Genomic DNA, 15551 nt, shown 5'->3' with positions numbered 1-15551 from the left:
TGTTAATGCATTTACTGTGTATTTAATTTATAATCAATTCAATATTTGTGTATAGGATTACAATCAAGAAATGGGAAAGTGTATCTGATAATGTTTACGTCTTGTTTGGATTCCACAGTGGTATTAGAAATAATAATGCTGTATAGAGCAGATATGTCATGCTGGATGTCATGTTTTTTGACCACTATGCCTCTGCTTTTTGATATTTAATTCAATTCTTGATCAATTCCACAAAGCGGTCAGAATTCTTAAAAATGAATCAATATTATTAATCCAGGATTATGCCCATCCTTAGGATGACGAACTTTAGACATCTGCACATTTGATTAATCACGCATACTTTATTTTGTCATGAGATCAATAAATACAGCGATCTTGTGCTTCTACTTCAAATTGACCACCTGCTGGGCATGTCCATTATTTCCTGATCTTTACCATCATCTTGTTTTTGTTTTTTTTCTTAGACTTGAACAGTCCTCTGTTGTTTGGTCGACTAAATGGCCTGTCTTCAGACTCCACCATAGACATTCTGTACCAGTTGGGCACCACTCAGGACTCAGGAACCAAGGACAGGTACATGAATCACTTGGATTGTTGATCTTCACTGTTTGTTCTTACTTGTTCAGATAATGAATGAGACCAAAACATTTTATATTAAGGTGACATTCTCAAGAGGCTTATAAGCTGATCGTAAAACATGTTTTTTTATGTTATCCTTGTCATCTTTTACTATCACAAAGCTGCGTTCTATGGCAGTGCTGCCAAGACCGAAGTGAAGGACAAGGAATTGGTCTGGTCGTATCGTCCAAACGTGTCATGTGCTCTCAAATCTACCCCTCCAGAATCCAGGCTCTCCTGCAGTGGGTGCACGACTCTTCACGGGTTGCCGCTCTGAAAATCCCGATGGGCTACTCCAGCACCAGCCGTGCTTCTTCTTCTGCTTCCTTAAGGGAGTATGGCCTCCTCATGCCCTCACCGTCCCATCTGCACTGCGTGGCAGCCATCTTGTGGCACAGCTACGAGCTGCCTGTTGACTACGACCTTCCTACGCTGCTCGACACAGAACTTTTTGAGTCAGTCATTGCTTTATTTTACTTTTTTTATTAGGCACGAAGACATTTCATGTGAGGAAAAGTGCTTGCTTACAATTAGTCTTGAACAGTTTAACTTTTATAAACAGTTGTACTAATTGTACTTAAAAGATGCTAACAATTCTGTGTTGGTAACTTCTTATTGATAACAATGTTAATGTTTCCCCTGCAGTTATTTAGGTGGGGTGCCTCAGTGGCACCGTCCACTCACCAATTAGGTCAAGCAATTTTATTATATGTGCAGCATGAGAAATCAAAATGCCTATACATTATCTCATTTAAACAAATTGAATCTTATCTTGTTGACGTCACAGCTATGGATGCGCTAATCAATCAGCCATCGATCGGTATCAGCCAGTTTCCGTGAAAAAGTATGTGACTGGCCAATACAGATTAATACCGATCATAAAAGCCGATACCCTCTGTTTGGTACTTCATTTATTTTTGTATCCTGGCTGACAGAGGCAGCTAATTGTTTATGGCCTAAAAACACATTTTAAAAAATCGATTCTTTAACATTTTAAATCAATTCAGAATTGTAATAAAAATTGCTATTTGAATTTGAATATATTTTTCCCTACTAATCACTAAGCTAGCTGTTAAGATATCCGCTAAGATAGCCTAAAACAACAGAAGAAAGAAGTGCTTAGTAAAGCTTAAGAAGTATAGATGGAAGTGTGTTACAGCAGAAAGTAAGCAGTTATTAACAAGAAGTTAACAAGTAAATTAATAAAGAGTTGTACAGAGGATAATATAACGATGTCTGCTGCTGTGTAGCGACCAGGAGTAAAGGTAAAGAGAAGGATGATCTATCCATCCATACATCGGTAGGGTCAATTCAAAGGGTAATATCGGTATATGATCGATACTAGAGTGATAAGATTGATATAGTTAGTTTCACGATAACAGTGTTTTGTTGTTTTTGTTATCATTTACACATTCTGAGAATAATTCCCTGGACACAGGAGGACGTTGAGGGCAAAAACCAAATAATTGAACAGTAGTAGATAGTAGTTTTAACTTTTGTTTAGTTATTGAGTACTATTGAGTGCATGCTCAATTATATTAACTAAAAGACAATAATTAGGTAGTTTAGTACTAGTCTAGTACACTTTCTAAAACTGTAAATGACTCAATGCTTTACTGTATATGCCAAAGAAGAAGCTTTTGAAACTTTTAACCTTTTTTGAACTGTTTTAATCATAATTCATTTATATACAAAATAAGCAGAAGCAAAGCAAAGCTGTGTGCCGGCATGCTTTTGCCGCAATTTACTAATCGGTAATTTAGTCGACTATTTGGAAAAATTGGTCAAAAGATGAATCATTTGGCAGCTGTAGTCTCAACTAAATGGATTTTATGGTGCTTTTTTTTTAAAGATAGAATAGAATATAATTGTATATTCATTGCATTTAAAAAGTAAAACATTTATTTTTGTAAATGTCTTTGATTTCACAACATAAATACATGGGATCGGTATGGGGGGAGCATAAAACCCTGATTGGAACATGCTTAATTACAATACAGTTGGCTATACTGCACATATCTCTGTGCATGCCAACGGTATTATTGCCACATGCACACACACACCCCCTCTCACTCTGACTAATGTAACTGTAAAGGAGTGATCTCATAAGTTAGCCAAGCTGCACAAATGCATGTTTACCCTCATCCAAAATTTGAAAGGCGTAGGGAAAGACTGAAATGATCTCCCAACAGTTTGCTTGTTTTTCTGACTGTTAACTTTGAACATAGCCACCAATGCATGCGACTGTAGTTGTATCCGCATTAAAGAGTAACATCATTCATGTTCTGATGACTTATTTCTCTTTTCCACCAGACTGCTGTACAACTGGTCCATGTCTTTGCCGTGCAACATTGTGCTGAAGAAGGCTGTGGATAGCCTCCTGTGTTCCATGTGTCACATCCATCCTCGCTACTTCTCCCTGCTTATGTCCTGGATGGGTATCGTATCGACACCCAGCGCCAGTCACTCTAACGTCCAGCAGCGTCGACTCGCCATGACTGATGATGGCAAAAAGCAGCACAACGCCGCCGCCACCACCAGCGGACTGACAGACGACTCGAAGCATGCGAGGCCGCCAGTTAATTTGTCCGAGTCTCAGTTGACTACATTAGCAGCGGCCTCTCAGTCTCCTGGAGCGATCGAGCAGCTGCTGGACTCGGGCTTGCCTTCGTTGCTGGTTCGCAGCCTCGCCCAGTTCTGTGTTGGCCTCCTAGCCAATGCCGACCTCCCCCTTCCCACTGCTGTGTCTGATAGGCGCCATCACCAGTACCAGCCGGGCTCCTCATCTGCTCATGGCCGCCCAGTGCTTGCTGCAGAGCTTGTAGCTCCAGTGCTGCACTTCCTCACGGAGGTGGGCAACAGTCATGCCATGAAGGACTGGCTAGGAGGACCAGAGGTCAACCCTCTATGGACGGCACTGCTCTTTCTGCTGTGCCACTCCAGTGCTAGCGGAAACTCAGGGTGTCAGCCAATGGGGTCAATCTCTGCCACATCCCCATCCCAGCCCTCAGGCTCACGCTTTTCCTTAGCGTCTTCTGGTCTCACTGGAGGACTCTCCACCCAGCAAAGAACAGTTTTGGAGAACTCCACAGTGGCTTTCTTTCTTCAGTGCATCTCTTGTCATCCTAACAACCAGCGACTCATGGCACAGGCAAGTTTTTCCCCCTCGTTAGCGGAATACATTTTATTCTATGCACTTTGACAACATGAATATCGCTCAGCACAGTGGAACCTGTTAAAAGGGGAACCACACTTTTTTGGGAATTTTCCCTATCGTTTACAATCATTATGAGAGACATGATGTATTATTATATAAAAAAAATTTGCATTCTGAATATTAGATAAATGCGATCAAAAGTCTGCTTACGATGGAGCCTATGGGAGCCGCGTATTCCGCCTATACAGCCCATAAAAAAAAAAAACCACCTCCGTTGAGTTTTTATATACATAATGTAAATATATATGTAATGTAGTAACGGGCACATTCATAATAACATTTAATGTTTACGTATTTTGATAATTTTTACTTTCATGTTTACTTTTTTATTTTTCTCATCACTGATTATTAATCACTGCAGACTTCATTTGAGCCAGAAAAGGTGTGGGGGTAGGGGGGATTAAGTGTCTTTTCGTGTCGTCCTCGCCAGTTTCGGGTCCTAAATGGCTGTCAAAGTGTACCAACATGTCGGAATACCTACTCGGACTTCTTCTGTCCTGGTGAGATGCACGATTTATGATTTAGAATAAACTTACAGGGTGCAAGGGAACAGCATACCACTAGATTATGTAAACATAGGGACACACGGAAGTGATCACGGTGCCCCTAGAAATAGTTTGTCTATGTTAGCACTTACAATAACAATATCACTAATACTTGGTTAATATTCAAGTCACAAAATACAAATGGAGATATTGCTGACGGTTTTTGAATGCTTATTTATTGGATGTTATGGGCGAAATAGTAGAGCTCAGATTGGCTCCGCTGTAAACTGACTTTTATTTACGTTTATTTAATATTTAGAATGCATTAAAAATATCCGTCCGTCATGTCTTTCATAATGATTGTGAGTGATACGCAAAACATCAGATCAACATGATTGATTGATTTATTGAAACTTTTATTAGTAGATTGCACAGTACAGTACCTTATTCCGTACAATTGACCACTAAATGGTAACACCCGAATAAGTTTTTCAACTTGTTTAAGTCGGAGTCCACGTTAATCAATTCATGGTATGATCCCGCAGTTTGAAATGTTTCCTTTTTTAAGTTTCCATTTAGATCCTCTTTAAGTTTCCATTTAGATCCTCCCAACTTCTTTCAGTATGAGCTGAAAGAAGCTTCCTGATAAACACATTTTTGTTCTTCACAGTAAACCACACAGCAGCTATATTGGTCGGGTGTTTTTCTTCTTAAAGCAATACACACTTTGAGGCATCGTGGTACACAGTATAACTCCTGGTGTTTTATAATGCATCAATGACTCAGTATAATGTGACTCATTGCCAGATAAGAGTATAAAACATTATGTGAAAAAAAATGTAATCTAAATAAAAACATACACAAAGGTGTTATCAGCTATTCTCCTGTTGTCTGTGGACATAGTCAAGAATAAATGTGACAACAACATGTCACTAGATGTCGACATAAACGACATAAACCCTGTTTTCTTATTTTGAAAATATTAACCCCTGTCTTTTGTTTTTGCTTCAGGTTCTTTGTGAGCTCTTCCAGTCGGCACCACAGCGAGGTAACGTTCCTATCTCTGGAAACATCTCCGGCTTCATACGAAGGTTGTTCCTGCAGCTCATGCTGGAGGATGAGAAAGTCACGGTGTTCCTGCAGTCTCCTTGCCCGGTATGAAGCTCTGTCTTAAACATTTTGTTTTAAAGCTTTGTGCAGCTTTTTATTTGTACAAGTTTGAAAACATACAACTTTGACAGATTTGTGGGAGCTGAACTTTTTATTGTGATCTTGTTCACTTCCATGGTGGTGATTTTCTTTTTCTATGGTCACATATTGAAGTCCATGAAGTGAACTAAAAGCAGCGTTACTGTGTTCCTCCTTGGTGTAGCTGTCAGGCTTAAAGCAGTGCAGCACACAGTGCAGATGCCGACCTCACACACACACTAACTGTCGCGCACCTTGTAACGTCATCTCCAGCAAATCATTCGTAAACAGACAACAATTATGTTTTTCATTCATTCATAGGAGCCTGTTTATAATCACAAAATGCCATAACTAGGAACCAGAGCTTGGTAGAGTAGCTAAAAGCTGTACTCAAGTAAATACCGTTACTTTAGAGCAGGCCTACTCAAATAGTGGGGCGGGCCCCCCTTGGCGAGTGTGAACATGCTTTTTTGTTGTTGTACCAGAATATGACGACACTTATGTAGCACTTGGCTTCACTGTAACCACGGTGGGAGACAAGGAAAGACTGGTGTGTTGTTTCTTACAATGTTAATAAACTTACAATGTTATGCTTATAGTTCTAATAATTTTATAAACAAATTATACTATTTATAGTCACTGGTGTGGGGGGGATATTTTCTTCTTTCTGAGGGGGTGGGGGGCATAACAGAAAATATTTAAGAAGCTCTGCTTTAGAGTAAAATTGCATTAAAAACCCTACTCTGACAAGTACAATTTATCCTAAAAGTTACATAGGTAAATGTAATCGAGTAAATGTAGCACGTTATGGAACTGCAGTGCCGCCGCCGCCCCCCCCTCACCCCTCACTAGCATGTCAAGTAACGTTATTTACTATCTCACAATCGGACAAAACACAAAAATTTAGTTGCCGGGGATTTTCATAAAACAGAACAGTGTAAAGACACTATGCTGTAGTAGCCCGGGCGATAAGGCCTACATAATAAAATCTGTGGTTTGTTTTTTCACCAAAAAATCGATTTATGATTGTTTCGAATTGTTTTCCCTACTTTTTAAATAAACCAAGGAATACAAATGATATAGATCATTGAAAACACGTTTTTCTTGTATTTGATCAAAAGTTAGTAGTTTGAAATGACACGGCATACACTGCATCTTATTCTTTGCAAAAAAAAAAAAATTTAATAAAGTGATTTCTTTTTAGGACATATAGAAATTGGATTTTGTAGAAAATAATTTTCAAAAAACTAAACTGAAACAGATTAATTTTAGCTGTTCTGGCATATTTACTGTGATGCTTTTGTTCATATGTGGATCAATATGCATTGTCCTAATCTAATAACAGTTTTCAATATAGAGCTTGCTACAGAATGCAAAACTTCTGTCTTAATACTTTCGTAAACAAAAGTGTAGCATAACATTGCATGCAATTGGATAAACTCAAACTTTGAGATTGATAAAGTATGAGCTTAAAGGCCTACTGAAATGAATTTTTTTTATTTAAACGGGGATACCAGATCTATTCTATGTGTCATACTTGATCATTTCGCGATATTGCCAAAAAAAAGGCTTGCCCCTACCGGAAGTAGTGTGACGTAGTCAATTGAACATATCCGCAAAGTTCCCTATTGTTTACAATGATGGCCGCCAGAAGTGAGAGAGATTCGGACCGAGAAAGCGACGATTTCCCCATTAATTTGAGCGAGGATGAAAGATTTGTGGATGAGGAAAGTGCAAGGGAAGGACTAGTGGGGAGTGGAAGCGATTCAGATAGGGAAGATGCTGTGAGAGCCGGGGGTGACCTGATATTCAGCTGGGAATGACTACAGCAGTAAATAAACACAAGACATATATATACTCTATTAGCCACAACACAACCAGGCTTATATTTAATATGCCACAAATTAATCCCGCATAACAAACACCTAGGTGTTTGTTATGCTAGCTCCTAGCTACTAGCTCGAGCTAGTTATAGCTCGAGCGGGTTATATGGACGGGATCCCGTCTATATAACCCGCCAATACAATTCAAACACCTGCACAACACACACACTCACTCAGCCCAAAGGACCGTTCACCTAACCCAAGGTTCATAAAGCTTATATATTTAACCAAAGTTACGTACGTGACACGCACGTACGTGCAAGCGATCAAATGTTTGGAAGCGTGCGGGTGGGACCTGATATTCAGCTGGGAATGACTACAACAGTAAATAAACACAAGACATATATATACTCTATTAGCCACAACACAACCAGGCTTATATTTAATATGCCACAAATTAATCCCGCATAACAAACACCTAGGTGTTTGTTATGCTAGCTCCTAGCTACTAGCTCGAGCATATTATAGCAAGCGATCAAATGTTTGGAAGCGTACTCACGGTATCGCGTCTGCGTCTGTGTATCCAAATCAAAGTCCTCCTGGTAAGAGTCTCTGTTGTCCGAGTTCTTCGATCTTGACTGCATCTTTCGGGAATGTAAACAATGAAACACCGACTGTGTTGTGTTGCTGACTTCCCTCGCAAAATACTCCGCTTCGCACCGACAACTTTCTTCTTTGCTTGCTCAGCTTTTCTCCATAATGCAATGAACAAATTGCAACAGATTCACCAACAGAGATGTCCAGAATACTGTGGAATAATGACATGAAAACAGAGCTATTTCGTATTGGCTTCAATGGGGAAGCCATACCTCTGTTAAACTGGCTACATCACGCGCATACGTCATCCTCCAAAGGAATTTTCAACCGGAAGTTTAGCGGGAAATTTAAAATTGCACTTTATAAGTTAACCCGGCCGTATTGGTATGTGTTGCAATGTTAAGATTTCATCATTGATATATACATTATCAGACTGCGTGGTCGGTAGTAGTGGGTTTCAGTAGGCCTTCAAATCTTCTGTCTTGAATAAAATACTTGTTTCAATAAAAATGTAGCATTGAAATGACTATCATTTTAATGGTTGAATAAAAACAGGGATCATTGGAACCACATCTTTAGCTACGTGCAAAGCAACTGCTTTAGTGATCGTTTTCCACTGTTCTTCTTTCTTATCATACATGGTACCTTGTATAAATCATTCCACCACAGCGCCTCGTAAAGTGTTGCATTTCCCGCACTCGGCTTAAAGCTTCGATGTCAGATGCTGAATTAAGTTTGTTATGCTGCTGTCTTTTTTAAACAAACTTTGCAGCGTGCAGTCACGTCTGTTGCTGCAAATCTAAACCACTGACAGTACTAGTCTTTTCTTTGAAACAAACGTCTCACTTTCATTTGGGTTAGCTTTAGCCATGTTTTGATAAGCGTGTGAATCCCCACTAATGAAGTAATGGGAAGGTTGAAAGCTCCTGGGGGCAGAAAATGCAGAAGCAAGAGGAGAAAAACATTGATTTGTTATTTTTTTAAATCGTCCGCAACAAAAAACTTTATTGATCAAATTGATTATCGTTCAGGCTACACCATGTGTATACGTTTATAAATAAGTCCACATACAAAACATTGTCACCATTCTTGATGATTTTTGCTGTCTGAAAAATGTCAGGAGATTGACAACTGGGTGTGTTGAAATGCATTTGTTTGTGTAAAGAGAGAAGAGAGGACTGATTTGTGATGGCAGCTGTGTTCAAGAGAGAAGCAGGGAGTTGTCAGAAGTGTAAAAAGCATCTGTGGTGGTGTGCGTGTGTTGAAGGTTGGCAGTAGTTATTTAGGTCGTAAGCCAGGCCCTTGTTGGTGCAGTGCTAGCCTGCTTGCCACGCCACAATAATGCAGCAAAACTTGACTTTCAGCCATATAGTAGTTTTAGCGCTTCCATATGGAGTCCACTGACCGATATAAGTTTGAACTATACGTACCTTTAATTAGAAACGGCAACAGCGAAGGATTTTATCATGCATGTGCATGTACAAGCCAGTCTGCCCCACAACAGGAGGATAAAGAAAATAAAGAATTTATTGATTTGAACTTTGGACTACAACCTCTACCATGTACTGTACATGTATGGAGATATCAGCTGACGTAACTAAGGCAAAATACGTCACTAAAGTCTCAAATTCCAAACTGCTTGTTTGGAAGAAGGCAATATTGTTTTATAAATATCTCTGCCATGCCTGCATTGTTCAATTTCACATTTCCGGGACTTATGGCGATCCCAAATACAGAAGAACAGGTACCAAAAGGTAAAAAAAGTTGGCATTGCATTCATAAGACCCCTTTAACTTTGCAGAGGCTTGTTGTTGTAGAACGTGCAGAACGTTTAAGTTGGTACACACGTCTTTGCAGAAGCTGATGTATGATGTCACATTGATCTAGATTCCTGTTTTGTATCCCTAATGGAACTGTAGAGGAGCGACCACATGACAGACAGCTGCAATATGTGTGTGTTTTGCTGCCCCCACCCGTCAATCATTGATATCTTGTTAGACATGTACACTTTGTGCACTTTCCTGTACACTTTCATGTCACCTTTCTTTTCTGTAATCTGTGATTGATTGTTTCAAATAAAATGCATTATTGTTTAGAGCAGGGGTCACCAACCTTTTTGAAACCAAGAGCTACTTCTTGGGTAGTGATTAATGCGAAGGGCTACCAGTTTGATACACACTTAAATAAATTGCCAGAAATAGCCAATTTGCTCAATTTACCTTTAACTCTGTTATTATTAATAATTAATGATATTTACACTTAATTGAACGGTTTAAAAGAGGAGAAAACACGAAAAAAATGACAATTAAATTTTGAAACATAGTTTATCTTCAATTTCGACTCTTTAAAATTCAACCGAAAAAAGAACAGAAAAACTAGCTAATTCGAATCTTTTTGAAAAAATTTAAAAAAGAATTTATGGAACATCATTAGTCATTTTTCCTGATTAAGATTAATTTTAGAATTTTGATGACATGTTTTAAATAGGTTAAAATCCAATCTACACTTTGTTAGAATATATAACAAATTGGACCAAGCTATATTTCTAACAAAGACAAATCATTTTTTCTTCTAGATTTTCCAGAACAAACATTTTAAAATAAATTCAAAAGATTTTGAAATAAGATTTAAATTTGATTCTACAGATTTTCTAGATTTGCCAGAATATTTTTTTTTAATTTTAATCATAATAAGTTTGAAGAAATATTTCACAAATATTCTTCGTCGAAAAAACAGAAGCTAAAATGAAGAATTAAATTAAAATGTATTTATTATTCTTTACAATAAAAAAAAATTAATTTACTTGAACATTGATTTAAATTGTCAGGAAAGAAGAGGAAGGAATTTAAAAGGTATATGTGTTTAAAAATCCTAAAATCATTTTTAAGGTTGTATTTTTACTCTAAAATTGTCTTTCTGAAAGTTATAAGAAGCAAAGTAAAAAAATTTATGAATTTAAACAAGTGAAGACCAAGTATTTAAAATATTTTCTTGGATTTTCAAATTCCATTTGAGTTTTGCCTCTCTTAGAATTAAAAATGTCGGGCAAAGCGAGACCAGCTTGCTAGTAAATAAATACAATGTAAAAAAATCGAGGCAGCTCACTGGTAAGTGCTGCTATTTGAGCTACTTTTAGAACAGGCCAGCGGGCTACTCATCTGGTCCTTACGGGCTACCTGGTGCCCGTGGGCAGCACGTTGGTGACCCCTGGTTTAGAGTGACTCTTCTAGTCCAAATAATGTTAATCTCAGACCACAAGGGGGCGGTACAACAGTTTGCTGTTACTTCCAAGGATCCTACTGTTCTTATTCCAGTCATCTAATTTTGACAAAACAGCTTTGTTTAATAAAACACAGCCCATATTTACCTGCCAAGTTGTAGTTTATAGTGAGCTCATTGTATTCAAATAAAGCACTTATTTTTTAACACCCAGAGGGAATTAGAAAATGACATTTTAAGTCAATATGTGTTTAGAATGATCATGTTTTTGAGAGATTTGTTGTACCATGAAGTCCAAGTCCTTCCCAGACAGCCAATATACAACCAAATTTAATTTCATAAACGCACATCAAAGATAATAATAATTGAATTTTGTCAAAACACGACAAAGGTATCTCCGGTCAAAAATAGTCCTGTTCAAACCACGATCCAATCACCTTATCCCAAGACAGAAAATAATTGATGCTCTTGTTTCAGTTATACAAAGGACGCATCAACGCTACCAGCCACATGATCCAACATCCCATGTATGGAGCAGGCCACAAGTACCGCACGCTCCATTTACCTATCTCCACCACCCTGGCTGAAGTCCTGGACCGTGTGTCTGGTATGTTTCACGCAGGAAATAGTTTCCTTTAACCTGAGGTGACTGACCGACAACATCATGTTCCATCACTTGACACTGTACCAAGTAAATGTAACATGAGTACTGGCTGATTGTGTGCCAGAAACGAGTGTCTGTTTGATGCTGCTTGCAGTTTACTTTGTAACACCATTCCAACCTAGCAGTAAAAGGCACTGTGATTAATTTATTTACAGTACTGCACTGTGATTAATTTATTTACAGTACTGTAGTTTTGATTCATGATGTCCTATCCAGACACACCCAGCATTACTGCCAAGCTGATCAGTGAACAGAAGGAGGACAAGGAGAAAAAGAATCATGAGGAGAAGGAGAAGATGAAAGCGGACAGTGGCTTCCAGGACAACTACAGCGTGGTTGTGGCCTCAGGTACTCTATTCAGTTTTATATTTCCTCCGCTTAACTTTGTGATCTGAGTTAAGAATGAGACTTTGTAATTATTTCCTCTCAGGTTTGAAGTCCCAGTCCAAGCGAGCTCTATCAACCCCTCCTCGTCCTCCATCAAGAAGGGGTCGAGTGATGAGTGACAAGTTGACGACATCATCGGTGGACCCATCTGCCAAAACCATCAGTGTGCCTGTTTTCCACCTCTACCACAAGCTACTTCCAGGTCGCCTATAATGAAGGCTAACATGCTGCCTGACGTGTTGATGTCTAAATTGTTTCCTCCATCCTCCTGTAGGTCAACCCCTGCCCCCTGAGATGACTCTGGCCCAGCTACTAACTCTACTGTATGACCGCAAGATGCCGCAGGGCTATCAGTCAATCAACCTCACAGTTAGACTGGGCTCCAAGCTCATTTCTGACCCTGGTCTTTCCAAAACCGACTCCTTCAAGCGCTTGCGCACAGAAAAAGGTACTAAAAAGTGTCTCTAGAGAATGAACAGAGCAATTCTTCTCCATCCCAAACCTTTTCGACTGCAAAAATTTCAAAGTTAAAGTCTGTGTTAAGGACAGACTATATAGCGAGCCTAAGCTAATAAGGACAAAGAGCCAACAGGGTGTTGCATTGTTGTAGACGACACGAAAAGAAGAGCACATGAACGCCGCCGGTAGTAGGTTGCTGCATACACTTGAAAAATACGCCGTACTGCACTTACTGTATTTCAAATGCAAGATTTTTTTTTTTTTACAAAAACTTTATCTGTATTAAGGCTGTCAAACCATTAAAATATTTAATCATGAATAAATTGAAATTTTTCATAGCTAACTCGAAAATAATTGCTAATAATCGCAAATATAACTTGTAACAATACATATAAAGATTGAGCAGTGAAATGCAGCACTGACAAGTAGGCACCAAGGTCAATTAAGCTTGGCACAGACGTGAGCAACCGGTGATTTCATGAATGAAATGGATGAACAGTAAATCACAATTCAACAGATTGTCTCCTTTCTCTCCTTGTAGTTGATCATTCTGACATGCTGAACAGCTGCACAGAAGACGAGCCCATGTTACCTTGTGACGAATGTCTTGATGCCTCAACTGATGAGACGCTACTCGAGACTCACCCCATCCAATCACCACTTCAGGTGTTTGCCGGAATGGGCGGCCTGGCTCTGATTGCGGAGAGGCTGCCTATGCTCTATCCTGATGTCATTCAGCAGGTGAGATTTGTCACAAATTCATGACCGTGAACTGTTACTTGAATTAGACAAATATTGGTTGACAGACAACACATAGGGTCAGAGAAAGCAATTTTATTTTAGTTTTCTATGTAGCACCACACCATAAGTGTAATTTAAGAATATTTATTTTGAACATTCTAATACATTATGCCTTTATTCAACAAAGCTTATTTTATTTACGCTGAAGCTTGTCGTTCTGCTCTGTCACATGCAAAGGAGCAATCGCATGAATTAGACCTGCATCTTTCTATTGCTCTATCTGTATTGCAAAATATACCAAACAGTGAACTCCCTTCTTTATTCTCTAATGCTTGGCCACAGGTCAGTGCCCCAGTTGTGCCACCTGCAACGCAGGAAAAGCCAAAGGACACGGATCAGTTTGAGTGGGTTACCATTGAGCAGTCTGGAGAGCTAGTGTACGAGGCGCCCGAGTCCATCGCCACTGAGCCGCCACCCATCAACAAGCAGCAGTCGCAAACTTCATCTTCATCGTCCTCCTCGGTGCAAACAATGTCACCGATCCCCGCACATTCCTTGGCAGCGTTCGGCCTGTTTCTGCGCCTTCCAGGCTACGCCGAAGTGCTGCTGAAGGAGAGGAAACATGCTCAGTGTCTGCTACGCCTGGTACTTGGTGTCACGGATGATGGCGAGGGCAGTAAGTTGGAATCCTTTGACATATACTTTGTCACTATCAAGTTGTGCAACCTCCATATTTTATATCGTACAACCTTGTCTTTTTGAGATAATTTCTTTCTTATACAAGGATACCCCTTTAAGTCTACAGCCCTCGTACTGGCTGACTCATGTTGACATAAGCAGTTGTCGACATAACAAAAACTATCTATTGCTTACTCAAGTAAAGACAAAGTGAGTAAGTGATCATAAAATTATTTTCAGCATACGTACCTCGGACATAAAAAAAAGAAAAAGACAGTTTTTTTTGTTTACGGAAGGAACCCTTATGAGTATAAGCGAGATAGAAAGTGGATGGGTTTTTACAGAGTTTATAGTAGTAGAAAGGGCGATGAAAGAACGTCAACCGTGAAAGAAGAGCTGGTCCTTGGTTCAATGCCAAGCTCTGAAGACAATTGACAGTTCCACTTATACATAACCACAAATCTGCTGTTGCAAAATATGGAGCGACGTCGAACACATGTCCTCATAAACTGACCCATTTTTTTATAGCAATCACCCATTTGGCTCTCACATTTTATGACGGCATAAGCGGTCTATGTACATCGACATAAGCGAGCACTTTTTAGTATAGATGGGATTTATTGCTATTGGTAGGGAGTCGGTTCTTGCGGAGTCATTACTTTCACAGAGACGTTCAAAAGACTGACTCGTTTTTATATTTCTTAATTTTTATTAACTTGTGTGAAGTTAATTATATTTGTATAGCGCTTTTCTCTAGTGGCTCAAAGCGCTTTACATATTGAAACCCATTATCTAAGTTACATTTTAACCAGTGTGGGCAGCACTGGGAGCAGGTATGTAAAGTTTCTCGCCCAAGGACACAACGGCAGTGACTAGGATGGCGCAAGCAGGGCTCAAACTTGGAACCCTCAAGTTGCTGGGATGGGCGTGCTACCAACTGAGCCACGCCGCCCCTAGCTTTATGCTGATGTACGTTGGCTTTCCTAATCGCATGCTACTGATTAGCATTAGGGATTTTACATTGTAATTTTAACACCTTCAAATTTGTCAATTAAACTACAACTAAAATGCACGCTACCATCAAACAGCTAGTGCTTAATAAGTACAATATTATCACTTTGTAGGGTGCAACTGACAGCCAAAACTGTCCAAACTGACCACCGCACCATAAATAGAGTATGGCCAACACTGTTTAAGGTGATCTCCTCACTTGATCAAAAGGCACTCACGTGACTTTGTGTTTGCGATGTGTGTCTAGCGCTTCCTCGTTAGTTTTTCGATGTGTAAAAATGCCCTGTTGTGCAGCATGGAGCTGCTCCACCCGCGAGAATTGCAAAACATTTTTACAATGCTTTCCCACACCCCGGAAAGAAGACAAGTATGGGAAGGGAAAGTTCGCAAACAACACTGGAGAGCCGCCGATTACACCGATCTCTGAATTTCTGTAAAACTAAAATAAAGCAATTCGGTAACAG

At 39.4% G+C, this 15551-nt stretch overlaps 1 protein-coding gene across 4 annotated transcripts in view; it reads left to right on the top strand.

The window, feature by feature from the left end:
• Window positions 1-15551, top strand: part of birc6 (baculoviral IAP repeat containing 6) — a 210306-nt gene that overhangs the window by 126038 nt on the left and 68717 nt on the right. For all 4 annotated transcript variants that reach the window (XM_062058987.1, XM_062058986.1, XM_062058988.1 and 1 more), the window contains exons 52-61: window positions 465-573; window positions 843-1073; window positions 2932-3769; window positions 5332-5475; window positions 11625-11754; window positions 12028-12159; window positions 12242-12400; window positions 12473-12646; window positions 13199-13398; window positions 13741-14074. In XM_062058987.1, coding sequence (XP_061914971.1) covers window positions 465-573; window positions 843-1073; window positions 2932-3769; window positions 5332-5475; window positions 11625-11754; window positions 12028-12159; window positions 12242-12400; window positions 12473-12646; window positions 13199-13398; window positions 13741-14074 — 2451 coding nt within the window. The remainder of the gene's footprint in view (window positions 1-464; window positions 574-842; window positions 1074-2931; window positions 3770-5331; window positions 5476-11624; window positions 11755-12027; window positions 12160-12241; window positions 12401-12472; window positions 12647-13198; window positions 13399-13740; window positions 14075-15551) is intronic.

The sequence above is a fragment of the Entelurus aequoreus genome, linkage group LG09 (assembly GCF_033978785.1).
Source record: "Entelurus aequoreus isolate RoL-2023_Sb linkage group LG09, RoL_Eaeq_v1.1, whole genome shotgun sequence".
Taxonomy (NCBI): Eukaryota; Metazoa; Chordata; class Actinopteri; order Syngnathiformes; family Syngnathidae; genus Entelurus; species Entelurus aequoreus.
Note: the sequence above shows the minus strand (reverse complement) of the source record. Positions and strands in the feature narration are given on the sequence as shown.